General features: G+C 59.9%; 1 protein-coding gene across 1 annotated transcript in view; it reads left to right on the top strand.

Moving 5' to 3' along the window:
* TNRC18 (trinucleotide repeat containing 18) overlaps window positions 1-27,506 on the top strand; it is an 82,624-nt gene that overhangs the window by 15,279 nt on the left and 39,839 nt on the right. The window contains 10 exon segments of the mRNA XM_045993456.1: window positions 6,770-6,925; window positions 8,989-9,114; window positions 9,758-10,824; window positions 10,826-11,465; window positions 18,185-18,287; window positions 18,590-18,795; window positions 19,244-19,390; window positions 19,851-20,041; window positions 21,360-21,789; window positions 23,121-24,119. Coding sequence (XP_045849412.1) covers window positions 6,770-6,925; window positions 8,989-9,114; window positions 9,758-10,824; window positions 10,826-11,465; window positions 18,185-18,287; window positions 18,590-18,795; window positions 19,244-19,390; window positions 19,851-20,041; window positions 21,360-21,789; window positions 23,121-24,119 — 4,065 coding nt within the window.

A 27,506-nucleotide genomic window follows, 5' to 3' on the forward strand; every position in this document is an offset into this window, starting at 1 on the left:
CAGCCTTGAAGAGTTCTGCTGATTTGCTTTCCAAAAGCTAGGGATAGGTTGGCCCTCTGCTTACCCACCCCTGGCTGCTTCCCGCCTCGCCCCCTCCTTCCCCACAGCCAAACCCCACATGTGCTCATTCGATACATGAAAATGACATCATCCCGTTTTAATACTTCTTTGTAATCCTAACGACAAATTTTCACCGGATTCAGCCATTTACTGTCGTTGGTGATTTGCTTAGGATTCTTACTGAATGATAAGACTCTTTATACACCCAGGGCGGCAACCTACCCTCTGGCTCAGATATTACAGAAGTCCCAGCATCTCGGGATCAGTGGGAGTCTGAAGGTCATTTAATCCGGAGGGTCCTCACACTATTTTCAGCTGCTGTCATAGAAACGCCTGAGTCACATGTCCGTGCTCTGGGCTGGAATGAGCTCTTTTCTGGGCGATCACCCTGATTTGATCTTGCCGATGAGATGCTCCGATAGCCTTTGGTGAGACCATCAAGGATGCAGGCTTTCTCCGAGGCCAGAGCCTTTTAAACAGAAAGGGACAGTGTGTGTGTTTCTGTTGTGGTTCGGGGGAGGGGCCTTGGGGAGAGAAAATAGGAAAATGGGGTCCGGCGTCCGGGTGGTGTGGCCGAGTGCAAGAGTGTAGATTTTGGAATTAGAGCCTCAGTTCTTCTTCGGGCAAAAGGGTTCAGAACTTCCCCGCCCCTGCGCCGCCCGCCCCCCCCCCCCCAGCAGGGTTGAGGGGGGTGGGGAGACAGAATGAAGCAAAGCCTTGAAGCCTTTTGGCAAGCCTTATGCAAGCACCCCCCCTTCTCCTTCCCTCAGCCCTAGCTGATGCTGACCTTGCCTACCCCTCCCATCCGTAAATCTGAGTTGAGCAGCTACTGTGTGTGCAATGTAGGGCGCACTCGGGGTGGAGTGAACCCACATTTTAACGCACGGGCCTGCAGACTGGCCAGATTAGGTCCATCTCCTGTTTGCTTTTTGTTCCCCTTAAAGATGTTATTTATTTAGGGTGCTGGTAAGGGTCAGGGCAGAGGGAGCCAGAGAGAATCTCAAGCTGACTCCATGCTGAGGCAGAACCCTATGGGGGTTCAAGCTCACGACCCTGACGTCATGTCCTGAGCCGAAATCAAGGAGTTAGCCGCTCAGCAGACTGGGCCACCCAGGCGCCCCACCTCCTGTCTTTGTAAATAAAGTTTTATTGGAACAAAGCCCAGTAGTTGAAGTGGTGTCCGAGGCTGCTTTCCCTGCAGCAGGCAGAATAGGCCCACGGTGCGTGAATGATTTATTATCTGGCCCTGGCAAGAAAAAGCTTGCCGACTCCTGCGCCAGTGGGTGGAGGGGGACAGTAAACAAGGAGCTACAATAAAGGAGAGACTAATGTGTATTTGGTCTGATCAGTGGTGATAAGCACTATGGAGAAAAATAATTCAGGAAAGGGTGTGGGGGTGGGGTGGGTCGCAATCTCAAATAGCATGGTTAGCAAAATAAATAAAACAGCAGGGTTAGGGAACGCTGAATTCATCAAATGTGACTTGAGATGTTAGAGAGGGGAGTGAGATATATACAGATGGGAGTTTACAGACGATCTGCCATATCTGCAGGGAGGAATGGATTCCAGGCTGAGGTGCAAAGGCCCTGGGGTGCAGCCAGTGTGGCTGTGCGGGTCCATGTTCCAGCCCAGCCCATTTGCAGTGATAAAGTCCTTCATTATTTACTAAACCTTTGTACCCACCCTGATCTCACCGAGTACCCCTCCCTGCTCCCACCGGTGAGGACTTTAGGTGCCCATTTTATGTAGTCGGCTTCTAGAGGTGTTCTCAGTGACTCCCATTGGTTACAGTGGTGGGAGGCCCCCAGCCAGCTGAGGTGGCCTCACTGTTACTCTGGTGGGGGGGGGGGGGTCTGCTAGCAGATGGGAAGGGCACAGCCCCTTTACAGAATACATCTGGGTGGACTTCATTCCCCAGCCCCTAGCACACAGTAGCCCTACATAAGCCTTGAGGGAGGGAGGGATGGATGGATGGACAGACGGAAGGATGGACCTTGTCTGGATCCGAGTTCTGCCTTCTGGTGATCTTGGCCAGCCTCAGGAGCAGCAAAACCCTGACATCCTTCCTGTGTTTCAGGTATCAGTGAGGGGGGTGGCGATGGCTGAAAGCAGGCTGGTCAGCACCCCCAAACTCTTGGTTCCCTCCTGTTCCTGAGGTCTTTGTCCATGGCCAGCAGTATGTGGGGTGGGAGGGGCAGGGATGTTGGTGGGTCTCACCTTGGGGAGGGCAGGAAGGGGCACAGACGCGGTTAAGGCCCCTTTGCCCAGCTCCCTAATGTTCATGCTCCCAGAGGGACCCTGAACCCTTCCCCCAGGCAGTGGAGGGGGCCCACTGCATGTAGCTGGGCCTCCGTGCCTCCTTTCTTGCCCTCCCCCCCGCCCCCACCCAGGGCGCCCTTGCCTTCTCCCTGGGGCACTGGGGACCAGAGAGGGAGAAGACTGTTTTCTAAGCGCCTCCTGTGGGGGCTTCCCTCACTTTCCTTCTCTCAGGGCCCAAGTAGCAGTGGCTGGCTAGAGCTAAGGGCCCGCCACGGTGGAATTCCCAAGCTGAGGGCTTGGAGGAGCGTTGCCTAAACAACGCGGTCCCCCGTGCACCAACCCCTGAGCCTCAGTTTCTCAGTCTGTAAAATGAGGGTGAGAAGGTTCCTGCACCCCCAGGGCTGTGGGAGGGTGATCCAGGATGGGTCACCACTTTGGGCATTGGGGCACCCTGGGCAAGGAGGGAGGCTGGTCTACGGGTCTAGCCTGGCCCACTGGGGGACAGCGCAGTGCCGGCATCAGACGCCGAGAGCAGAGCTTACCTGTGGCTGCTTTTTCAGTTCAAGGTGAAATTCAGACCGTGAGCAATGAGTCGTTTGAAAGTGTGTGATGCAGTGGAAGTCAGTGCATTTGTAATGGGCAGTCACCAGCTCTCTGGTTTCTAAATTAAAAATTGATTTTAGGGGGCCCCGGGTGGCTCAGTGGGTTAATAAGCCTCTGCCTTTGGCTCAGGTCATGGTCTCAGGGTCCTGGGATCAAGCCCTGCATTGGGCTCTCTGCTCAGTGGGGAGCCTGCTTCCCCCTCCCCACCCCCGCTCCGCCGCCTGCCTCTCTGCCTACTTGTGATCTCTGTCAAATACAATCTTTAAAAAAATATTGATTTTAGGGGTGCCTGGGTGACTCACTCTGAAGCGTCCGACTCTTGGCTTTCCTCTCAGGTCGTGGTCCTCGCTGTCGACGGATCAAGCCACGCGTGGGGTTGTGTGCTCAGTGCAGAGTTGGCTTCCGATTCTCTCTCCCTCTCCCACCTGTGCGTTCTCTCCCTCGAAGAAATGAATAAATAAATAGAAAGTAAAACTTTAAAAAAATAATAAAAGTAAACTTGGATTTTAAGGAGGGGCAGGTGGAATTTGGGTAGAGGAAGCGGTCCTAGTCAGACCCTGACCTTGAGCATTTGCTCTACTTCCTGAGCCCCAGGGTTTGTCCCGATACAGAGCGGAAAAACGTTGGGCCAGCATTGCCGGGGACTTCACAGAAGCATTCCACAAATCACCTTTTACTCTGTGATCCACTTGGCACAGCCTGGGGATGTTCAGAAGTCTGCCCAGAGTCCCAGAGCAAGTGGGCCGTGGAGCCAGTGTCGGTCTTCCTGTCATCCCTGGGGACCCCTCTGTCCCCTCCTTTCCCAGGCTTCTCAGGGGCCCCATCCCTATCTCCACTCCCGTTTCCGGCAAAGAGGAGCCTTCACGGACCGTGGCTAAATGAAGTCTAAAGTAATGAAAATTTAATAAAATTAAAGATGTGTTTCCTCACCAGCCACACGTCCGTGCTCCGCAGCCACAAGTACCTGTGGCTCCTGTAAGGGTCCGCACAGATAGGCAGCGTGCATCCGACACGGCTGTGGGCCCGGTTGCCTGGCCTGTTGTGAATGGCAAGCTGGGCACTTTCGGGAACCCTCTGACAGGTACCCTAGTGGGCTCCAGGGTCCAGCTCTGCTCCTGGCCGGGGGCCCCATGACTTGAGACTGTTGGCTGTCCTCAGGCCCGTGAGAAGATTCCAGAAACGACCCGTGGGGCAGTGAAGTGATTTAGGCACGTGTGATGCCAGGTTCCTGTCCGTGTTGGTAGGGTGTTGGCCGTTACTCTTCTGAAGGATGATGGAGGATAATCATTTGTTGTGGGTGGCTGGCATTAGCTTCGCCGGGCTCCCAGAGCAGGTGGCACATGTAGCCACCAGGGGGCAGCCTGGGATCAGGGTGGGGGCCGCCCTGGTGCTCAGCCCAGGGTGGGAGTGAGAGAGACCGGAGGACTTCCAGCCAAGTCTAGGGAGAGTCCAGTGGGTCCCCAGGGGTGGGTGCACCCCAGGTGCATAGCTAGCTTTCGAGGAGAGCACCAGGTTTGCTGGGGTGGGGGCGGGGCCTCACCAAGCCTCGTGGAGACGGTGGTGACGCGGGGTGGCTGGGGCTGCAGCCAGATGGCCTGCGATGGCACATGGTGTCCTCGGGGGTCAGAGGCTGTACCTACCCTCTCTCCTAATCCTGACATGTCTACTGCTTTTGCCCCGAGGGGATTAGAAACAGTGTTCCCGTCGTCTGTCCAAAAACGGACACCTGCTACATGCTGGGCAGGTCCTGGGCACTGGATGTGGTGGGGAGGGAGGCTGACGGAGGGATCTGCGTTGTGACCAGGTGTCACTGGTGGGGGCTTGGATGCGGTGGCCGGGAGGGCCCGTGGGAGGGGTCTTCAGGGCGACGCGGGGTCTGGTTTGACGTGGGGCTGGCGTGTCCCTTAGACACGGTTGTGAACTTGCGGTCTGGGAGGGGTGTGCACTGGCCCGTGGTTTTTCCGGGGCACCAGCATCCTGGCCGGACCCAGGGAAGGGAGTTGGGGCACCGTTGAGCCCCTGTGGCGGGCGGGAGCCGTTGGTGGCATCCGGGCACCAACGCCCCACCAGGCCTTGGGAGCCGCTGGGCGGGTTTCACAAGCCTGGGCAGGGGCAGGCCTGGGCCACCCGGCTTCCGTGCGGCCCGAGGCAGGAAGAGTTGGTGGCTGATGTAAGCCCTTGCGCAAATCTCTGGCTGCCGGCTTCCGGAGGCTTCTACCCGCCTGCCTGCCTGCCAAGGAGGAAGCCTGGGGCCTAGCGGGGCCCAGAGGCCCTGCTGCCCGGGCTGGGGCCACATGGGTGTACTGATCGGCCACCATGGCCCTGGGTCCCGAAGGCTTGGCTCTGGAGTCCGGTGAGGGGGCTGGGTGAGGCTGGGCTGGAGCATGGGGGCTCCCCAGACGCAGGGTGCTGGATGGCACATGTGGCCCGAAGGTGTCCTCCTCCTGCCTGCTGCCATCTCCACTCTGGAGGACCAAGGCGGAAGCCCTGCCCCTGCAGCCTTGGTTTTCCCCCCAAAGGGAGTGGGATGGACATTCTGGCGTCCTCTGCCCCCAGGAGGCAGCGAGTGAGCACCTATTGTATACAGACCCTGCATACGGGGCTGCGGGAGACCCAGAGGTGGGACAGGGCTCTGGGAACCCCCTGTGGCCTGGGGCCCACCCGGAGTCACTTCTCTGGGTCATTGCAGACAGTACCCGCTTCCGGGGATGCGGAGACTAGCTCCTGTTGGATGCTTGGTGACCCTCCCGCTCAGCTCTGTGTGCAGGCCTCTGCCCCTCCTCCTGGGGGCGTTGGGGGAGGGTTCGGGATCCCCGCAGACTGTGTGCTGCCGCTGGGTTGTTACTCTTGTTCAGGTCACGCTTCCCTCTTAAGGGAGGCGTTAGTGTTCCCATTTTGCTGATGAGCAAACTGAGGTCAGGGGAGGGCAGTCCCTTGCCCAAGTGTCCTAGTTCCCTCTGGCCCGTGACCTGGAGGCCTGCTGGGATCTTCTGAGGGGTGGGGTGTATGGATCCTGAGGGCCAATGCTCCTCTGGGCGGCAGTGAGGGGGCGTCCCTCCTGGTATGGGCCTGGCCAAGTGGGGCGTGGCAGGGGCCGGTGCTTTTCACCCAGGCGCCCCCCCCCCCCACGCATTATTCCCCAAGTGGCAGCTGGCCACTGCATGCCCCATCTGAGGGACCTCGGGTGGGAGGCCTGGGACTCTCCTTCCTGTGCTGTTTGTCTTGCCGACTTGCTGTAGTCCTGGGATGTTTGCTGGGTGTGTGTCCCCGGTGGTGGCGCCCTGGCTGTGGGACCAGGCCCTTCCCCCCCAACCCCTAGTATCAGCTTCCTCATGCCATAAATGGGTGCACAGTTCCTCCCTCACCAGGCTGGCTCAGAGCTCCGCAGGGTCCTCACTGGGGAGGTGGGGGGAGGGATCCTCCCTGAACCGGGAGCTCAGAGCATGATGGGGGTGTAGGTCATGTAGACCTGGAGCCCCCCCCACCCCTTTGCGCTGTTGTCTCAGGAGGTCCCTGCCCTCAGCCGTGCCTCAGCTTTCATGGGCAGGTTGGGGGGACTGTCCCCTCCTGCCGAGCACTGGGTGTCTGGAGGTGAGGGCCTTCCATGGTGGTGGGCTTCCTTCTGGCCTGTTCCTCTGGGGCTGAGTTTGCAGGTTTTTTAAGTACTGGGTATGGTTGAGGGGACAGGTCTGTCCTGAGCCCAACGGTCTGGGGCAGACCAGGAAGGTTTCTTTGGTGTTCTGCCAGAGTCAGCTCTGAGAAGTGGGGGACACATGGGGAACTCGGGGTGTTGGGCTGGACAGTGGGGGCCTGGTGGGTGCCTGACAGCCCCCCCTTCTCTCTGCAGGCGAGGCCTTCTTGGGCAGCTTTGTGGCCAGCGGGATGGGGCCCTCAGCCTCGTCCCATGGGAGCCCCGTGCCCCTGCCCTCTGACCTCTCCTTCCGCTCCCCTACCCCCAGCAACCTGCCTATGGTACAGCTGTGGGCCGCTCACGCCCATGAAGGTAAGGAGTGTGCCAGGTGGGCGGGGCTGAGGGCTGTGGGCCGCTGTCCCTTCCACCTCCGGTCATCTCTCCTGTGGTGGCTGGGGGTGGGGGGCAAGCCCTGGTCATTCAGCCTCCCTGCTGGTTTTCAAACGCTCAGTGCTTCCTCTGGTCCCTGCTGCAGGGCCTTTGCACAAGCCAGTTCCTCCTCTGCAGCCTCTAACTCACCCACTGTTCATCCTATAAGACTCAGTGGACACCCCCTCCCCTGGTGCACCTCTCACTTGTGAAGACAGATATTTTCTTACCAGAGTGAGCTCTGAGGGCAGGGCCTAGTTTGTTCTGCTCACCATTAACTCCCTGGGGGCCTTTGATAATCACTGTTGGAGCAATGGGACCAGGGTCAGAGTGCTCTCCTGTGGCAGTTACTCATGGCGCTCCAGACTGTGGGTGTCTGGGAGCCCTGCAAATCCTGGACCCCCTGGGGCCACACTTCCCTTCTGTCAGTGAAGAGATAGGCCTGGGGGACTGTGAGCTCCTTCCCCGCCTCTGATGGACTTTGGATGCTGGGTCCTAGGAGCACCTGCTGCAGGCTGAGGGCTTTCCTGGGCTTTTCACGGCTCGCCGTCTGCCCACATCCTCTGCCAGAGTCTCACCAAGTCCCTATCATCATGTGTACCCAGCGTGGGGTGGGGGTGGTCCTGCCTCTCCAGGCTTGGGATGGTGGAAAGTCCTTTGGGACTGGGGTCCCATTTGAGCCTCCCACTTCAGCCAGCCAGGGCAGGGCCGGGGGTGGGGGGGACTTGGAGAGCAGAGAGGCTGCCTGGTGTCTCCGTGCTGCCAGTTTGTGCCACTGCCCTTCCTGACTCCTTTTTCTCCCGTGTTGCAAACACCAGTCACGTAGAAACCGTTACAGACCTGTGCGCGCACTACACAGCTGAATCCCCCACCCCCGAGCAGCTGTGAGAGAGGGACTGCTAGGTCTCTTTCCCAGATGAGAAGGCGTGGGGATCCCATGTGGTGTTTCAGGGGTGGAAAGAGATCATGAGCATCAGGTGGTCTTGATTATTCGGTGATTGTTGTTAGTGCGCCATTATCGAGGAACGCCACTATCAAGGGCATTGTGGGAGGAGCGTGGGTCCCGTGCGGGTCAGGCCTTGGATCTCTGGTCTTAGAGGGAGTAGCTGCGGGCAAGCGGGACCGGCGTCTCAAGGATCTCTGATAGGCCTGTGGTCCAGGAGGACCCCCAGCCCAGGCAGAGCCTCAGGACCCTCCCCCAGTGCCCACCAGCCTGCCTAACTTTCTTGGCCCTCCGTTTCCCGTGGGCCCTTGGAGGAGTCTCCTTTCCCTGCGGCTACCCTCCTGTCTTCTCTGTCCCATGGAGCCCTGATTCTGGGCAGCCCTGGCTGGGAGGAGACTGGGAGGATTCTCCCCAGGAGGCACTGACCCGACAGCTGCAGATGCTGGGTGGGCTGATAATTCAGATCAGGTGAGTGACCTGCTCGGGGTCACACAGCAGAGAAGGGACTGAGGGACTGATTAAACCAGTAAACTGCTCCACCGGTCTGTGCTAGGCTGAGGTGAACAGTCCCAGTGATTTCTGTTAGAAGTCAGGCTCCTCTATACTGGGTGACTTTAGCCAAGGGTCCTCTCTGAGCCTCTGTTTTCTCATCTTTAAAGTGAGGATCCTATCTGCTTCACAGAGTTTCGGAGTTTCCTTGAAGTTTCCGTGAGAATAACAAAGGCAGAGCTGTTGGCAGTGTTGGGCCTGTGGTTAGGGCTATCATCATCGTGATCATCACAGTCCCCTGCCTGGTTGGATCCATTTGATTCCTCTTCTTGGGGGTTTTGAGAGCCCAAGCCCCTTGGGGCTGCCTGGGCCTGGAGGGAAGCCTGAAGTGCCACTATCTGGGGGGGGGGAGGGGCAGGCAAGCCTGCTCTGGGGAGCTGGCGGTAAATCTCAGGGCTCCGTGAATAAACCAGGCTAAAATATTTTATTTTCAAGAAAAAGAGAGGGATGGAAGGAAGTTCCTCGTGGGAGTACATGTGGTGGGACAGTTCAGTTTTTCTCTTCTGTTTTCCAGGCTTCTCCCATCTGCCCAGCGGGCTGTACCCATCCTACCTCCACCTGAACCACCTGGAGCCCCCCAGCAGTGGGAGCCCCCTCCTCAGCCAGCTGGGCCAGCCCAGCATCTTCGATACCCAGAAAGGTATGATGAGGGGGGCAGAAGGGAGACTGGGCTTGGGGGGTAACTTCCGAGGGGCTTGTCTGGGGCTCCCACCACTACCAGTATTGTTCTCTGAGACCCCTGTCCCTAAGCCCCTCCCCCCCCTCAGCCTTCTGGTGTCTTCTGGTTGTGCTGTGCTCGCCCAGCCCTCTTATGCCCTTAAAACAGTCCAGGCCTGGGGCGCCTGGGTGGCTTAGTGGGTTAAAGCCTCTGCCTTCGGCTCGGGTCATGATCCCAGAGTTCTGGGATCGAGCCCCGCATCGGGCTCTCTGCTCTGCGGACAGCCTGCTTCCTCCTCTCTCTCTCTGCCTGCCTCTCTGCCTACTTGTGATCTTTGCTGTCAAATAAATAAAATCTTAAAAAAAAAAAACAAAAACAAAAAACAAAACAGTCCTGGCCTCCGCCCCTTTCACAGGTAAGACTGAAGCTCGGGAAGGTCAGTCAGCAGCCAAGACGGGACTGGGAACTCAGTACCCTTCATTTCCAGAGTCTCTCCTCCCAAGGGCTACGCCTAGCACCAACCTCCTTCTTAACCTGGGGGTTATGGGGCCCCCCTCAGGGACCCCGCTTCTGGCTGGCTGGAGGGAGGATACACCCTCACGCCCACATCCTCTCTCCCCCACAGACGGCTTCTACCTGCCCGCCCCGGGGGCTCCGGGCGCCCTGCACTCTCACGCGCCTTCCTCCAGGACCCCGGGCGGCCACTCCTCCAGCGCCCTGGCCAAAGGCTCTTCGCGGGAAGGTCCAGCCAAGGAGCGGGCAGGCCGCGGCGGGGAGCCGCCCCCGTTGTTCGGCAAGAAGGACCCGAGGGCCCGCGAGGAGGCTACGGGGCCGCGCGGCGTGGTGGACCTGACCCAGGAAGCGCGGGCGGAGGGGCGCCAGGATCGCGGGCCCCCACGCCTCGCCGAGCGCCTGTCGCCCTTCCTGGCCGAACTGGGCCCCCCGCGCGGGCCGGGCGCCGCCGAGTGCAAGGGCAAGAACCCGCCACCGCCGCCGCCTCCGGCACTGAGCCTCTGCAACGGCGCGGGCGACACAGGGCTCCCCGCGCTGGTGGCCAAGGAGGCGGCGCGCCAGGACGAGAGCGCGCGGCTGCGGCGCACAGAGGCCCTGCTGCCTGGGCCGTGCCCTTGCCCCTCGCCGCTCCCGCCGCCGCCCCCCAAGGGCCCGCCCGCGCCCCCCACCGCCCCGGCGGGGGCCTTCGCCGCGCCGCAGCCCGCGTCCGCCGGCGTTTACACCATCTTCCCCGCGGCGGCGGCGGCGGCGGCGCGCGAGCCGGGCCGCGAGCACCGCGTGGTGGCGCCCACCTTCGTGCCTTCCGTGGAGGCCTTCGACGAGCGCCCGGGGCCCATCCAGATCGCGTCGCAGGCGCGCGACGCCCGGGCCCGGGAGCGCGAGGCGGGAAGGCCCGGCGTCCTCCAGGCGCTGCCTGGATCCCCGCGGCCGCCCCCCGAGCGTCCCGAGGTGCTCCGCGAGAAGAACTCGGTCATCCGCTCGCTCAAGCGGCCGCCGCCCGCCGAGGCCCCGCCGGCGCGGGCCGCGCGCGCCTCCCCGGACACCCGGGCCTACCTCCCCGCCAAGGAGCTGCTCAAGCCCGAGGCCGAGCCGCGGGCCTGCGAGCGCGCCCCCCGCGGCCCCGCTGCCGCCCCCCAGCAGGCCGCCAAGCTGTTGGGTCTGGAGCCCGCGCGGCCACCGCCGCCACCCCGCCGGCCCTGAGCCCAAGTGGAAGCCTTTCGAGCTGGGCAACTTCGCCACCACGCAGATGGCCGTGCTGGCAGCGCAACACCACCACGCCAGCCGCGCCGAGGAGGAGGCCGCCGCCTCCAAGAAGGCCTACCTGGACCCCGGGGGCGCGCTGCCCCGCGCCGCGGCCGCCTGCGCCAGGCCCGGCGCCGACGTGCACGCCGCGGCCCACGCGCCGGGGGAGGCCTCCGCCATGCAGAGCCTCATCAAGTACAGCGGCAGCTTCACCCGCGAGGCCGTGGCGGTGCGCCCTGGCGGCTGCGGCAAGAAGAGTCCTTTCGGAGGCCTGGGCACCATGAAACCCGAGCCTGCTCCCACCACCGCGGGTGCACCGCGCACCCAGGCCCGCCTGCCACACCCTGGCGGCCCTGGGGCCGGTGGAGGCCGACAGTTGAAGCGGGACCCGGAGAGGCCCGAGAGCGCCAAAGCTTTCGGGCGGGAGGGCTCTGGGGCCCAGGGAGAGGCAGAGGTGCGACACCCGCCCGTGGGCATTGCGGTGGCCGTGGCCCGGCAGAAGGACAGTGGCGGCAGTGGCCGGCTGGGGCCTGGGCTGGCAGACCAGGAGCGCTCCCTGTCGCTGAGCAACGTCAAAGGTGGGTCTCGGGGCCCACCTCTCACCTTCTCCACGCTTCACCCTCGCCTTCCAAATTCTGTCCACCTTTGCTTCCCATCTACCTGTCTCAGGCTCGTTTTGACTTCTCCCCACTCTACTGCTACCGTTTGTCTTTTATTCACTTGTGGGCTGCGGCTGCTGTTTTGAAGTTGACTGCTTTTTCCATTAAGCACGTAGAAAAATGTGTAAAACGGAAAGGAGGAAGAAGGACAGGGATTACTCTATTTTCCCAACACCCTGAACACTTTCTGATCATTCCCTGTTGCACCTGCAGGGTTCCTAGACTACACCCAATGCCTGTCCCTGCATCCTTCATGCTTACCGCGTGACTTTTCTCCTCTCTCTGTTGGGAAATCATTATAAAAATTTATAAAAATTTTTCACGGCCTTCACTGTCCTGTCTAGAGCACACACTATAGTTAAGCTAACCGTTCCTCTCGTGGGCATTTTTCCCCCTTCTCTGATGTTTTTGCGCTCGTAATGCTGTATTGAATATTTCTGTGCGTTTCACCTTGGTATTTTGAGTCACTTTCTAAGAATAGGTTCCTAGGAGCGGGCTGGTTTTAAGTCCTCAGTCCTTGAGGGAGTAACTGCCTTACCTAGTTCGTTGTTCCCCAGACCTGGTGTGGGATCTGGTGCATGGTAGGTGTTTGATAAATGAGTGAATGAGTGACCGAGGGTGATGGATAGAAACTGGGTCCCTGTGTTCTCATAGGTCTTGACGTTTATTTAGTACCTCTGTGCCTAAAAAAAAAAAAGGCTGTTGCTAATTTCGGTGAGCAAGAATGGTGTGTTTCTTTTAAGTATTGGTGAAGCTGAGTCTTTTTCTAGAATTCGGTCCGATGTGTTTCTTTTTGTCCCTTGCGTTTGCGCTGTTGGAATGTGGTTTTGGAGGGTTGATGTTTGTGGCATTTTTCTTGGACCTGTGGACTTGATCTGCCCATTGTGGAGCCGAGAACGTTTCCAATAGGTTGGGTGGGCGCTAGGCCATATCCCCGACCTGGATGGTGTCTAGTGTGTTGGGGTGTGGGGTTTGAGACTGTTTCCCACTGTCCTTGCTCTTGAGATTTCACAATAGTTGGCCTGGATTTCTTCCCCGTGCCTCTGTTTCCAGTGTCCGGCCAGCGTCCCTTACTCAGCTGGTACACAGCTTAGACTTTACCCATGTCCTGCGCCCCTGTCTCTGGCACCCACTTGGCCCCCTTTCCTGTTACCTCCCAGACTTTACTCCTGGAGGCTGTGTAGGCATCTTGGATGAATGTCTTCTGGGACCCGCTCCCTTTCTTGGTCTGGCCCACCCGTGCTAAATTCTGGACTTTGGCCTCGGTCCATGGCACATAGCCACAGTCCTGTCCCTGCTGTCTCAGCCCTGCTCTCCCAGGTTTGCCCAGGAAGGCACAGGGCTGCCCTGGGACTCCTGCTGGCCCTCGCCCCGGCCATTTGCATGCACACAGTAGTTGCCAGGGATCTTCATCCAGCCTAGAGTGAGAGATACTCCATGGATGTTTGTGGAATGACTGAGCCGGTGGTTCTTTCTGGAGCCTGAGTGAGGGAAGCCTGTGCCCTGACCCAGGGGGCTGGTCCGAGGCACTGCCTTGTTCTGGGGTTGAAGGAGCGGATGACAGCACTGGGTCAGAGGTGGCTGGCTTGGTGGGGGACGAGCCCTTCTCCTAGGACAGAGGTTTGCATCCGGGGAACCTTCTGGGAGGCCTGAGATCTCTTTGGGTCCTTTCTCTGAAAGAATGGTCATGTGACATGGTATTTCACCCCTGTGGGGGGCTCACAGTCCTGAGTACCTGCCCAGGTTCAAGGGACATGTGTCCGTGGGTCCTGTGAGAGAGAGAGAGAGAGAGAATGCGTGTTTGAGTACGTGTGAGAGAAAATGTATGTGTTTAAGAGAAGACCTTTGAGAGTGCGCACGTGAACACGTGTGAGACGGTGTGCGAGTGCGTGTGACAGCGTGACAGGGTATGTGTGACATGGACAGAGTGTATGAGTGTGTGAGAGAGAATGTGTGGTAGTGTGACACTGTGTGACTGAGAATTTGTGAGGCTGTGACCGTATGTGTGACTGTGCGTATGAGCATGCGTGTGACTAACGGTGACTGACAGTGATGGGTGCGAGTGTGTGTGAGACGGTGTGTGTGAGAGTGACAGTGGGACTATGGCAGTGCGTGTGACGGGCAGTGACTGGCAGCATGAGACTGTAGTAGGAATGTGAGAGAAATGTGTGTGACGTTATATGTGACCGCGCATGTGACTGAATGAGTGTGACCCTGACTGCGACTGTGTGTGAACAAATGTGTGAGTGTGACAGTGTGATAGTAAGTGTGGAAGTGACAGTGTGTGTGATGTGACAGTGTGACTCAGTGACAGCGTATGACAGTGCATAAGTGTGTAACAGTGTATGTGTGTGGCAGAATGTGGGGAGGGAGGGAGGAGGGAGGACCCGATGGGCCTGGGATGAGACATTCAGGTGTTGGTCTGTCACTCGCAGCCATTGAAAAGTAGGCAGCTGGGTTCTTCCCCTTAACACAGTTCCCATCAGAAGTAGCGGTTTTTCCCGATACTGGCACACTTGGGGAAGGGCAGGAATTGGGGGCACCCCGGCCGAGTGGGTGGTCGTCAGCCTGTGTCTCCTGGTCTCCTCTCACCTTCCCTGTCTCTTGAATTTTTGGAGAGAGCCTTCTGCTGGTCCGTGGATTCAGAACCGGTCTTTGCCTCATCGGGTGTGTGCCCTTAAACAGGAGGCCCGAGCCTTCGGGGCCCTGGTGTCCGCACTGACCGGGTGGCTGCCAGGCACCCAGTAGGTGTGCCAGAACCAGGCCTGCCTTTTCTTGGCACGCGTTCAGCGTTTTGGGGTCTGAGAGCTTGTGACCGCGCCTGTGAGTTCTAGATCTTCTGGAGAAATGCCCCTGGAGGCCCATACGGGCCCGGAGATGGTCATGCCTGTCCTTAGCCCTTCAGCCATGAGCCGTAGTGACTGGTGGTGCGTCCCCAGATGCCCGGCACAGCCGCCGTCATTCAGCGGGGGGCCCGGGGAGAACCTGGTCGTTAGGTAGAATCAGCCCAGGCCCCCAGCAGCCCCTGGCAGGAGCATCTGTTGCTCTTTCGGCTTCCGCCTTAGGGAAAGCGGGCCCTGAGGAGGTGAAGGGACTGGCCCAGGGTCCCTGGGCTGGAAGGGGCAGGCGGAGCTTGAACAAACCTCAGCCCAGGTTTATGGCTCCTACGTTTTCTTCTTGCCCGTTGGTGTCACCCCTGCGGTGGAGGCATGGGGGTGGGGACTCTGGCAGGAGGGGCTGCGGGGGTGCGCCCGTGTCACCCCAGGCAGAGCTGGGGTCGTGTGGGTGTCAGCGGCAGTGATGGCCCCGGATCCTAGCGAGTGCTTGGTCAGCCTGAGCCAGCAGCAGCCACACCGCATTTGCCAGAGGGAGGCCGGGATGGGGTTGCCGTGGGAACCAGGCCTCAGCCCTGGCCTCTGCTGGGATTGGAGAGGCTGTGGCCTCGTGGTCCTGGGGCGGGGCTGCAAATGCGTGTGTCCCCAGCACCAGTGCGGTGCAGCTCCGTGCGGGGTGCAGGAGCCTCCGTGGCCGGGAAGACACTCCGATGCCAATCCCAGCCAGGGAAGCCACCTTGTCGGTCCGGGGTGTGACCTGGGCAGGTTGCTTGGCCTTCCTGTGCCTCAGTTTCCTATCTAGAGTGGGTTGAGTTCTGGGACCCATGTCCCGGGTTGATGACCCCTGAGTGAGTGAATGCACGGAGAAGATCTAGGGTCCTTCTGAGCACAGAAGGGCTGGGGTGAGGTCTGTGTCTCTGGGGCCTGCCCCACATGCCTGGGTCATGGAGGAGGAGCTGGTCTCCCACCGGCTTGGGACTCAGCGTGGAGGGTTGGGCCCTCTGGTTCACTCTTCCTCTGGCTTCCCCTCCCACCTTGAACAAAATCTAAACCATGTTCCCTTCCACAGCCTCCAGGATCCTGTAGTCTGGACCCACCTCTACTGTTATCTCAACCCCAAGCACCTCTCTTGCTTCTTAGTCTCTGTAGCCACTATGGTCTCCTCAGTGTTCTCTGGCACGCTGCTGCCCCAGGCCTTTTATACTTGCTATTCCTGCTACATAGCTTATTTTTTCTGTAGATACTTGCAGGGCTCCTTCCTTCCTTCCTCCCTTCCACCCTTCCTCCCTCCTTTCCTTTCTTCCTTCCCTGCATATTTATTGAGCAGCTCCCCTTGCGCCACGTGTTGTGTAGGGAAAAGGTACACAGCCAGGAGCGGGACTCCTTGAACCAGAGCAGTACATAGGGTTACGGAGGAAGCAGATGGCGAACCACCAGCAAGCAGGATAGTAGCACGTTGTGGTCACTGATGGGAGGGAGACAAATAAGGGAGCTTCGTGGGGAAATGGTCTGGGAGGGCTTCCTGGAGGAGGTGGCTTTTAAGCTGAGCTCTGACAGGAGAGCCTAAGCAGTCTTGGGGAAGGGCATTATGGGTAGAGGGAACAGCATGTGTGGCCCTGAGGTGACTGGAGTGTAGAAAGCCAAGGTGGTAGGGGCATGGTTCTGTGGGGCTGGTGTTCTGCGGGAGGGACAGGTGTGAATAAGGGCTCTAGAGGTGACAGGTTAACAAGGAAGGAGGAGGGTAGATCTGTAGTCCAGCCAAGCCTGGGTAGTGCAGGCATGTCATATTTCTTCAGAGACCAACCGAATTTGGAGAGAGCCGCTCTGGGGCTCTGACTTGGGGCTGGCAGGTCCCCCAAGGTGGGTGGGGCTGCAGACAGGTTTGAGGTGGGAGGTAGGGCCAGAGATGGGAAGCCGCTGACACCCTGAGTGATTGGTGACAGCCACGGCAATGGAGAGGCATCGGGCCAGAGGACAAGGGACTTGGAGCCAGGATACCCTCTGGGCACTTGTCTCTTTCAGGGACTTCAGGAATTAGTGCCAAAGCCTGTGCCTGAATCCAGAGTGGCCCAGGGAGTGGGAGGCCATCTCCTCTAGGAGAAGGTAGCTGGGCGCACACGCTGACTTCCCAGCCCAGCCGCAGGACTCTGGGTGGCCGTCCACACATTGGCCTTGCCTGCTTCCCTTCTGGCCCTTCCTACCTCAGGGGATCCCTGAACAGGGCCCCTTCCAGTCCTTTATGAAGTGGGCGAGTGGGATCAGGCTCCGTTTGGATACGGGAGCCACATTGACACCGGAGGCAAGGGACACCCTGGCTGGGTCTCAGCCCAACCTGGCTGTGGCCCTGCGCTCCCACGGAAGGCCTATCCCCTCCCTGCCTGGGGCCCGGAGGGGTTGCAGTGATGTTGAGCTGGCGTACAGGGTGCCTGCTCAGTGCCTTTGCCGACCATGGCCTTGCTGGATGGTTGAGCGGGTGGCCAGGGATGTACCTCAATGTCCCCCAGGGGCAGGCTGTGAAGCCACGTGCTCCCTTGCCCGCCTGGCCCTCCTGCCAGGCTGCTGGATGCCCTCTTTGTTGGCGCTGATCCGCCAAGTGCTCCCTGCGCTCCCCTGTTGTCCCGGCCCACCTCCGGAATTGCGGGCCATCCTCCCAGGTGCTCTCGCTGTCCCAGTGTCTCTAGCTGCCTCTGGGACACGTCCTTTCCCCAGTGCGAGGCTGCTGGCTGTCCCCCTGGGGACTTGGTCCATGGGTACATGGGCTTGGGTCGCTGGCGAGATGCCCTGGCACCCCTGAGCCTCTCCTGGGGGCTCTGTTCTTTGCTAGCTCCTGGTTTTGGGGGTACAGGGGGGGAATAAAGGGGAGATGGCAGCATTCCAAGTTGGGTTCTTTCCCACGAGGGTGGGGGCTGCTGCTGTAGCAGTAACACCTGCGTGCTGGGGGGACTGGGAGTGGCCTCCTCCCCGAGCATGAGTCCCAGCCCCAGTGGGTTTCTCTTTTGACAAAAGTCTCCGGGGCTTTTTTTGTGGCCTCTGCTGCCTCCCGTGCCCTCGTGTGCCCCAGACTGCCACATGCGTCCCGAGTTCTGGCTCATGGTGTAGAAAATGCCGAGGAAGAGGGGCTGGGGCAGGAGCGGGAGGAAGGTGGCAGGCCGAGGAGGGACAGAGGAGATGGTGGATGCCCTCCACGGGCTCCTGCCCTGCCCCCCACTTCAGTTAACTGGCTGAGTGCCAGGCTGGACTTGGGGACCTGCCTTCTCTGCCCTGAGGGGTGTTGGGGGGCCGGGCAGCTCATGGGAGGTGCAGTGGTACTAGCCTGGGTGGGTGGTGCGTGCTGGACGGGGACGGGGAGGCCCAGTGGCAGCTCCCACATTTTCTGCTCACCCCCACGTGGATCATCTCTTCTCTGGTTTTATTTTCATGTCTTGATTTTAGAAAGATTAGCCGTATGCCTGCAACAGCCAGCACCCCGATGAGACTTCAGTGGGGCTTGAGGGTGATGGCGGATTCCCTGGGACCTGGGTCTGGCTGTGCTGCTTTTTTGGCTTGAGGTCTTCCCTCCATCCTACCCATCCCGCCCCCAGAATCTGCCCTTCCACCCGCAAAGTAGCAGAGCTGCGACAGTGAATGTACTTGGCCTTCTCGCGGGATCCGTCTTACAGCATGTGGGGCGGCTCCCCATGCGAGTGCGAGTTACAGACGGGCCCTCCGTGGGGTGTGGAGGGGCCTGGCCCCAAGGACATCTGCCCGGGAGGGGGTCTCGCTGGGGCCCTGGGCTGGGGGTCACCACCTGCCCACTCCCCTTAGGGCACAGCCGAGCCGATGGTGACTGTGGGGATGAGAGGACCAGGCACCGGGAGGAGCGGCTGTTGGGGGCGCGGCTGGACCGAGACCAGGAGAAGTTGCTCAGGTGAGGGCTTGGGGGCTGCCCAGGGGCTGGGACGCATGACCCCTAGTGGGCGTGGCCTCTTGTCCTGGGAGCTGGAGCTGTCTTGGCTCACGACCCTGATCCTAGGCCAGATGGCCCCACAGTCCCTCTCCAGTGAGTTGTGTGTCCCCCCTCCTGGGGGAGGCCCTAGGAGCCATTCTTTTCTGAGCCAGAGCTGGTTCCTCTTCATGCTGGGTGTCCGCTGGGTATTCGGGGTGATAACTCTATCTCCCGTCCCCTCCCCAGGCCCACGGGGCTGTTGCCAATGCCCGTTTCCCTTTCAGAGAAAGTAAGGAGCTGGCTGACCTGGCCCGCTTGCATCCCACCAGCTGTGCTGCTAACGGCCTGAACCCCAACCTCATGGTGACCGGTGGCCCATCGCTGGCAGGCTCCGGGCGCTGGTCCGCCGACCCCGCAGCCCACCTGGGCACTCATCCCTGGCTGCCCCGCTCGGGTAGCACGTCCATGTGGCTCACCGGGCACCCCTACGGTGGGTGTGGGGTGCGCGAGTTCCCCTTGCTGGTGCTTGAGGATAGAGTGGGCCCCACGTGATCTTGTCTGGAGCCCAGGGCTGGTGCGGGGGCATGATTGTGGGTGGAGGGGAGTTGCTTGTGGGACCCATGCCCAGAGCAGGCTCCTGTCTTCCTGCAGCCAGGCCCTGGCTCTCTCTCTCTCAAGTGCGTCCTCTCCCTGCACTTGAGCTCCCTCATGAGTCTGAAGAGGGCAGTCACTAAAACACCCGCCTTGTGGGGGTCCCTTTGCTGAGCCCAGTAGGAGCTGGTGCCCAGGGGTGGGTGGCTGTGGACACGCTTGCAGCCTGTCACCCCTCAGCTTCCTGCCTGGAGGCCCCAGGAGGGTGGGGGTCTGGGGAGCCGACAGCAAGGGGGTGGGTCTCTCCCCCCGGCTCCTGGCCTTGACTCGGTTCTGGGTCCTCCTAGGCTTGGGCCCACCTCCTCTGCACCAGGGCATGGCGCCTGCCTTCCCGCCTGGCCTGGGGGGCTCCCTGCCGTCAGCTTACCAGTTCGTGAGGGACCCTCAGTCGGGCCAGCTGGTGGTCATTCCCAGTGACCACCTGCCTCACTTTGGTAAGTGGTGGCCTTTGGGTAGAGGGCTCATGGGTAGGAGGCAGACCGGGGCTTCGGGGATGTTCTGATGTCCATGGTTCCCCGTGTCATAAATCCATAGGCATCTATGTTTTAATGTTCTCCTACCCAGAACCAAAGCAGGTTTTCCTTTCCTTTTCCTTTCTGGAGCCTGCACACCCCTCCCCCCTGGCCCTGGTGCCTCCCATTCCTCGGGAGTCTGCTTGGCAGACCACTGGGTGTGGTGGGGAGGAAGGGATTGGAGACCCCCCCGTTGGCATGCTCCTGCCGTAAGAGTCCTGGGACATCCCACCTGGGGTGTGGATGGAGCGCTTGGGCCTGGGCCCTGGACTGGGGAGGTGGGTGCAGAGGGAGGCTCCAGGCCAGCCCTGCCCCGCCTCCAGAGGGGGCGGCCGGGGTCACTGGGTGGCGGATGCAGCCTCACTGTGCGTCCTGCCCCTAGCGGAGCTGATGGAGCGGGCTGCGGCGCCCCCGCTCTGGGCTGCCCTGTACCCGCCGGGCCGCGGCCCCCTGCACCACGCCCAGCAGCTGCAGCTCTTCTCCCAGCAGCGCTTCCTGCGGCAGCAGGAGCTCCTGTACCTGCAGCAGCAGGCGGCCCAGGCCCTGGAACTGCAGAGGAGCGCCCAGCTCGTGGTGAGTGGCGGGGAGAGGCGGGGAGCCCGCTGCAGTCCCCAGGGATCGAGAGGCAGATGTCTCCACAGGCAGCAACTCAGCAGTTAAGAGCTGTGAGCTGTGAGGGAGAAAAGAGGGCAGGGGCTGGTGGTCAGGGAGGGCCACCTGGAGGAGGAGGAAGCGTCTGCCCACAGTCCCGAAGGAGTTGACCATGGACAAGCCCTTCCGGTACAGGGAGCAACGTGAGCAAGGCCCAGAGGTGGATGGAGACTGGCAGGGGCAGGGTGTGGGGAGCAGCAGGGAAACTGAGGCAGGAGAGGCAGCCTGCTGGACTGGGGAAGTTTGCATTGGATGCTGTTTTCTGAGCCCAGGCTGACCTCCTCCTTGAGCCCCACCAGCCGGGCTGCCAGCTCCGTGGTCCCGGCTCCCTTCTCAGGCCGGGGCTGGCCTCTGACTACCATGTTGACTGATCGCATGGGATGGGAGACATGAGGGGTTCCCCACGTGGGTGGACTCCCCAAAAGTCCGCAGCCCTCCTGCCTCCTTCCAGAACATCTGTCCTCTGCTTGGCCTGTCCCTTTTCCTTCGGGCAGCGGTCATTCCAGTGGACTCCACCGAGGTGGCCCAGGCAGCAGGCAGGGCAGCGGACAGGGCCAGGGCCCAGGGTTTGACCCTCAGCTCTGGCATACCTGGCTCTGTGCCATTGGGTAAATGACTTAACGTCTCCGGGCTTAGGTTTCCTCCTCTGGAAAGTGCTAGTAACCCTGAATCATCAGGATTATCAGTGAGATTTAATAATTAGGAGAGTGGCTGGTGCTGGGAGCATTTCTTTCCAGTGTTTTCTGTGACTGCCTGGCTCCCTGCCCCCCTCATCTCCCCCATGAGCACTGGCTGTCCTCCCATTGCCTCAAAGAGCATCAAATGCAGGAAGAGACCCCCCTCCCAGGCATTTTGAGACTCAAAGGTGATAAGGCAGGAGCGTACTCAGTAGGTAGTGAGTTCCCCGTGAGGGTAGCTGTTCTAATGCTATCAAAGCGTGGGGAGTGGGGTGGCTCCTTTATCATCAGGAGCCTCATGCCTCTGCCCTGCCCTCCTTGTCCTGACTGCAGGTTCCCAGCAGGGCCAGGCTGGAGGCACCCCCCTCCCCGCACCAGCCCTGTCTGGGGTTCCACAAGGAACACTGTGCTTGTTACACGCGAGTCAGGATGGAATGTCCGTAGCAGGCCGGGAGGGTGGGCAGCCTGCGCCCTGGACCCCGCTTGAGGGGCCCCCGGGGATGGGGGACGTGCTGGGTGATGGCTCCTGCTGTGCTCACCCTGCCTGCTGGCCCCATCCCCAGCAGGAACGGCTGAAGGCCCAGGAACATCGGGTGGAGATGGAGGAGAAGGTGAGCAAGCGGAGCCTGGAGGCTGCAGGCAAGGCCGGCCTCGCTGCCCCGGGCCCTGGGCTGCTGCCTCGGAAGCCCCCCGGCCTGGCTGCTGGCCCCACGGGCACCTACGGCAAGGCCATGAGCCCGCCACCATCTCCCCGCGCTTCCCCTGTGGCTGCCCTGAAGGCCAAGGTCATCCAGAAACTGGAGGATGTGTCCAAGGCACCCACCTATGCCTACCCTGCCACGCCCAGCTCCCACCCCAGCAGCCCGCCGCCTGCCTCCCCGCCGCCCACTCCTGGCATCACCCGCAAGGAGGAGGCGCCTGAGAATGTCGTGGAGAAGAAGGACTTGGAGTTGGAGAAGGAAGCCCCCAGCCCCTTCCAGGCCTTGTTCTCGGGTAGGAGTGAGGTTCAGACCCCTGGGGGCCGCATGCTGCTCAGACTGGAATGGGCTTGGGTTCTGGCAGAGCTGACCCCCGCCGCTGGTTCATTACCCTCCGTGTGTCCAGCCCTTCCTTCCTTCCTCTGTCTGCTGGGTGCCTGCCGTGTGCCGGGTCTGCTCCCGGGCTCTGGAATGAACGCATGGGCATGGGGGGCTCAGCCTTTCTTGGGCCCTGCTTCGGGAGCACAGTTAATGTTCGAACCTACCTTGGGGCGCCTGGGTGGCTCCGTCTGTAAGGTGTCTGACTCTGATCTCGGAGTCATGAGTTCAGGCCCCATGGTGGGTTCCATGGCGGGCACAGAAGCTATGATACAAAAAAAACAAAATAAAACAAACCAACTGTTTCTGAAGGACTTATTCTGAGGATCAAGCAAAGCTAAGAACTGTAAGGCATACTGTGGCTGGCCCACGGGAGCTGCTGAGTGGGCACAGTGAGAACAGTAGCATGGGGATTCCCATTCTGGGTGCCCCCCATGCTGTGAGCACAGTGCTCTTCCCCACCCCGGACTGGGTCAGTGGGGTGTGCAGCGGTGGCCTGAATGGCATGCCTCCTCCCTGGTGGCTCTTAAGCGTGTGAGAGCACGGCTGGGAGGATGTGAGTTCAAGTTCAGATTCTGCCACCAGAATGCTGTGTGACCTTAGGGCAGGTGGCTGCCCCCCTCTGGGGAGATTTGATGCCATGCTCATGTCCAGCACAGAACACGTGCCTGGGTCCCGAGGGGTGCTGCGTGCACCCATCTCCCCTGGTCAGCTCTGGGAGCACTGTGGAGATCCACCTGCAGACTGTCCTGCTCTTGGAGAGGACGCTCCAAGGGGGGGAGGGTAGAGTAGGAAAGTCGGGGGGAGGGCAACATTGCATTACTGTTATTTCTTGAACAACCTGGATGCCCCAGCTCTGCTCTAACGGAATGGGGTGGGAATGGTGGACTGCAGATGCCCTGGGTGAGGACCGTGGACGGTCTACTGAGCGTTTGCTTCTGGGCCAGCCTTGTGCTGGATGCTGTGGGGTTAGGGCTGGGGAGAGAAAGTAAGCCAGTGATGATTTCTGCTTCTGAGACCTAAAGCCCCTTGGGGACAGGGTGGTGGCTGACTTTTCTCTCTGTGGTCTGGACATGCTGATGTCCCCAGATGCTGCCGGGAAGAGGTCACAGCTCTGTAGGCTGGCCGGGACAGGGGGGTGGCCACAGGGTCTCTGTCTTGGCTGGTGGGTGGATGTGCATGAGGACATGGGGGATGTCAGACGTGACAGGTTAGGGCGCCACTGCTGACTCTCCATGTCCTCGGCAGATATCCCACCCAGGTACCCGTTTCAAACTCTGCCGCCGCACTACGGGAGGCCCTACCCGTTCCTGCTGCAGCCCACAGCGGCCTCCGACGCCGACGGCCGGGCCCCCGATGTGCCGCTCCCGGCCGATGGGCCCGAGCGCCTGGCGCTGTCTCCTGAAGACAAGCCTATCCGCTTGTCCCCCTCCAAGATCCCAGAGCCTCTGCGGGAGGGCCCCGATGAAGAGCCGCTGGTAGAACGGGAGGTGAAGGCCGAAGTGGAGGACATGGACGACGGCCCTGCAGAGGTGCCCTCCCTGGAGTCTCCCCTGACATTGGCCCCCGAGGAAGCCCTGGCAGCCCCAAGCCCCGTGGCTGGCTGTGGAGGTGGTCTGCTGGAGGCCCAGGCGCTGAGTGCCAGCGGGCAGGGGGGCGTGGAGCCCCCTGGGGGCCCGGACTTCACAGAGGGGACCGAAGTACGGGTCGATTCCCCAGGCCGGACAGAACCGTGCACAGCCCCCCCGGACCTGGGGGTGCGACTGACGCCAGAGACACTGGTCGAGGCCAAGGAGGAGCCTGTGGAGGTGCCCGTCGATATGCCCATGGCCGTGTCCGTGGCAGAGGTGGTGCCTGAGGAGGGCCTAGCACAGGTGGCCCCAAGCGAGCCCCGGCCCAGCCTGGAGTTGGCAGACTGTGACGTGCCCGCCGGGGAGGGGGAGTGCCTGAGTCTGGAGGCCAGGGAGGCCGCACCTGTGCCCAGTGGCTCCTGCTTCCTGGAGGAGGAAGGCTCCGACCAGTTTCTGCCTGGCCTGGAGGACCCACTGGCTGGCATGAACGCTCTGGCGGCGGCTGCGGAACTGCCCCAGGCCAGGCCTCTGCCCTCTCCGGGCCCTGGCACCCAGGCCCTGGAGAAGCTGGAGGCGGCGCAGAGCCTGGTCCTGGAGCAGAGTTTCTTGCACGGGATCACCCTGCTGAGCGAGATCGCTGAGCTAGAGCTGGAGAAGAGGAGCCAGGAGGTGGGAGGTGAGCCACGAGGGGTGCTTGGTTTCTGGGGCATTTTTGTTTTACATTTTTAACTCTTGTAAGAATTTAAAGATTTTGAAAATCCCCAGGAGATGGCTTATTTGCATCCGTCTTTATTTTTTTAAGTGGAGACAAAACCCACATAATGAAATTGACCATTTCAGTTGGTTACAGGTTAGTAGTGTTCCGAGCGCCTTCATGTTACCGTGCAGCCGGGTCTATGGTTTTCTTAGCGATGACGTTTCTCCTTGTTCCGTCAGTGCTGGGTTTTGTACTGGCACCATTCTTGGGGTTGCAGGGGACAGGAACTCTCCTTTGAACTTAGAAAATGGTGGGGAAAATTGATTTGCTGTTGGAACCTAAGTACAGTGGTAACTAGGTAGTAAGTTTCAGGTATGGCTGGATCTGGGTGTTTCAAGTCATCAGGAGTTTCCTTTCCCTATATACCCCTTCCCCATCTCTCTCTCCAGCTGCTCCATTTTCCTCTCTGTTGGCCTCATTCACAGCAGGCCCACTGCCCCCGTGGGGGTCACCAGCACTTCCTTGCAGGCCTACAGGCCTACCCGATTCAGCAGACTCTGAAAAGAGGCCACTGCTTTCTTGGGTACCTCTGGCAAGTGTACTTTGATTCATTCTCATTGGCTCCCTGGGGTTCATGCTCTCTGCAGAAGCAAACTGTGGCCGGGGAGATGGGAAGGAACAGGCTGATTGTTCACTGCCCCTCACAGGGCTCTCCCTTCCAGAGGGCAGGGTAGCTGCCCAGCTACCTGCCCAGCTGGGTAGCCCTCAGAAGGAAACAGGTACTGTCAGCAGAAGGGCAGTGAATTCTGGGCTAGGCACAAACCCACTGGTGTTCAACACAGAAACAGGGCGTTCCAAGAAATGTGTACAGAAGGAGCTGTGGGCCAGGCGAGCCTCACCACCCCACGCTCGGCCCAGAACTGGCATGAAGGAGGGAAGGGCCCAGGCGACAGCTGTCAGGGTGGTAATGTGTTGCTAGTGTTTTGGTGCATTTTTTCTAGAACTTTTTCTGTACACACACCACTTCTAAAATTAAGATCATTTTGTAAACAATGTTCTGTGAGCCGCCCTTTTCACTTAGCATATCTCTGTGAAATATTTTTCAGAGCTGTGTGTCTTGAAACATTTTTTTAGGGACAGTCAAGTTTTCTAGCTCGTGGAGGGCCCAGCCTTCAGTAACCTGGTCCTAGATGGTACTGCCCTTTGTTTTGTTTTGTTTTGCTGTTGTAAGTAATATGATGATTATGCCTGAAGAAAAATCCTTGGCGGTCCCTCTGATTTTCCTGGGGGCCTATTCCCAGGGGGTGGAATTGCTACATCAGAACCAAGGCCACATTTTCAAGGCCTGTTTCAAGACTTGCCATAGTCCTGTGGCCCCCTGGAAGCCTGGACAGGTGCCGCCCATTCTCCCACGGGGGTCTGTTTTTGGGTTCTTGTTGTCGAAAAGTTCATGACTTCTTTTCTCTCGTTTAAATAGTTTCGTACAAAAAAAATTTTTTTTTTCAGAAGAAAATGAAAATCCTCTGGAGTCCTGCCAGCGGGTGCCTCAGAGGGCCCAGCTGGGAAGGAGGAGCTGAAGATGGGTTGCCTGGTTTGGGGACTGCTGCCCACCCTTGCTCCTTTGCATGTCCCTGCCTCATTTTCTGTTTGGGGGTCCTACTTGCCCTTATTTAACTGTGTGCTGGCACGGTTTTTGGACAAGGCTGTCCATGTGCAGCCCTTGGCACTGTTGGGTGGTGACAGGCAGTAGTAGGTGGACACAGTGAGAAGGGGACAGGGTGGAGGCGAGAAGGCCAGGGATCCTCTTCTTGATAAAGTGACCCGAGGAAGGTCAGGGAGGAACTCTTCTGGGGGAAGCATTCCAGGTTGATGGGAACAGTAGGTGCAAAGGCCCTGAGGTGAATGGTGGGTGTGGCTGTGTGTGTTGGAACAGGAGCCAGGAGGCTGGGAGTAGAGTGGAGTGGAAGGAGGAGAGTGGTAGCCACAAGGAGCTTGGAGGGTTGGGCAGGGGGTGGGTCCCTGGGCACTCCCGGAAGAGAGTTTGGAGTTGTAATGATAGGATCAGACTTCAGTGGGGTCATTTTGGGGGCTGTGTGCATAACTGGTGGATGCAAGGAGACCCAGGAGGATGCTCCAGGCCCTGGGGGTGGGGCGGGGCAGGTGGAGGTGAGGAGTGGGAGGATTCTGAGTGGAAGTTAAGGTGCAGCTAGTGGGCTTTTGCCAGACTCTGGGTGGGTGTAAGAGCAAGTCCAAGGTTCCTGACCTGACCTGTGGAAGAGCACTTTCCAGGAGGTAGGGAGCTGGGGAGGCCTGGGTGGGGGGTGACTTTGTGACCTGCAGGTGGTTTCTGCTGAGGAGGTGTGGCCCAGGGCTGGCTGGTGGCCCTGGGCTGGATCTGTGGTCCTGGGCTGGCTAGTGCACTTGAGAGGTGCTGGTGTGTAGGGATGTGTGTGCTGAAGGTCCTGGTAGCCCTCTTCTCTTCCCAGCAGCTGCTGACAGGATACAGAGCATCAGTCCTCTGCAAAAGACCCCAGGTGGCGCTTAGAGCTCCCCCATGGGCCACGGGTCATCTGTGCTGGTACCTCCACAAGGCTGGCGTGTTCAGTAGCTGGGGCTGCCGTCACAGACACCACGGACTGCGGGACTCAGATAACAGAAACGTGTTGTCTCCTAGTTGGGTAGGGGGTGGAAGTTCTAGACCAGGGGGTGAGCAGGGCTGGGTCCTATGGAGCCACCTTTGTGCCTATGTCCAGAGTTCCCTTTCCCATAGGGACACAGTCCTCCTGGATTAGGGTTCCCCTAATAACTTGACTTTAGCTTGATTTCCTCTTTAGAGGCTCTCAAAATAAGGTCACTTTCTGAGGTCCTGGGGTCAGGACTTCGGCGTGTGGATTTGGCAGGGGACACGGTTCATCCCGTAGCAGCTGGCCTAGGGTCATCCTGGCTTCACTGGGCTGTCAGTCGTGAGAGCCCCAGCAGGACTGGTTTGGAGGGCGAAGGAGGAGACAAAGGTGCACCTTGGTCCCCTCCTCTGTAACGGGGTGGCCTTCTCCTGCCTTACCCAGCAGCTAAGACTCTGATGGCTCGGAGGACCTTGTGAGCCCCACACCAGCCCCCCTTGTGAGCTGACGGGGTTCACTGAGTTGCTGCCTCAGTTTCTGCAAGGATATGGAAGAGCAGAACCCGCGCGGCTCTTAGTCGGTGGTGACACGCCTGGTTGTCACTGCTCGGGGGAGTACTGCTGACATCTAGTGGGCAAAGGTGGGAGATGCACTGCAGCACTATAGCGCATGCCCAGGACAGCCACCCTGCCCCCCCCACCCCCAGTAGCTGAGCCAACTTGGATGGTGCCAAGGTCGAGAAGCC

This window comes from Meles meles, chromosome 21, assembly GCF_922984935.1.
Source record: "Meles meles chromosome 21, mMelMel3.1 paternal haplotype, whole genome shotgun sequence".
NCBI classification, from domain to species: domain Eukaryota; kingdom Metazoa; phylum Chordata; class Mammalia; order Carnivora; family Mustelidae; genus Meles; species Meles meles.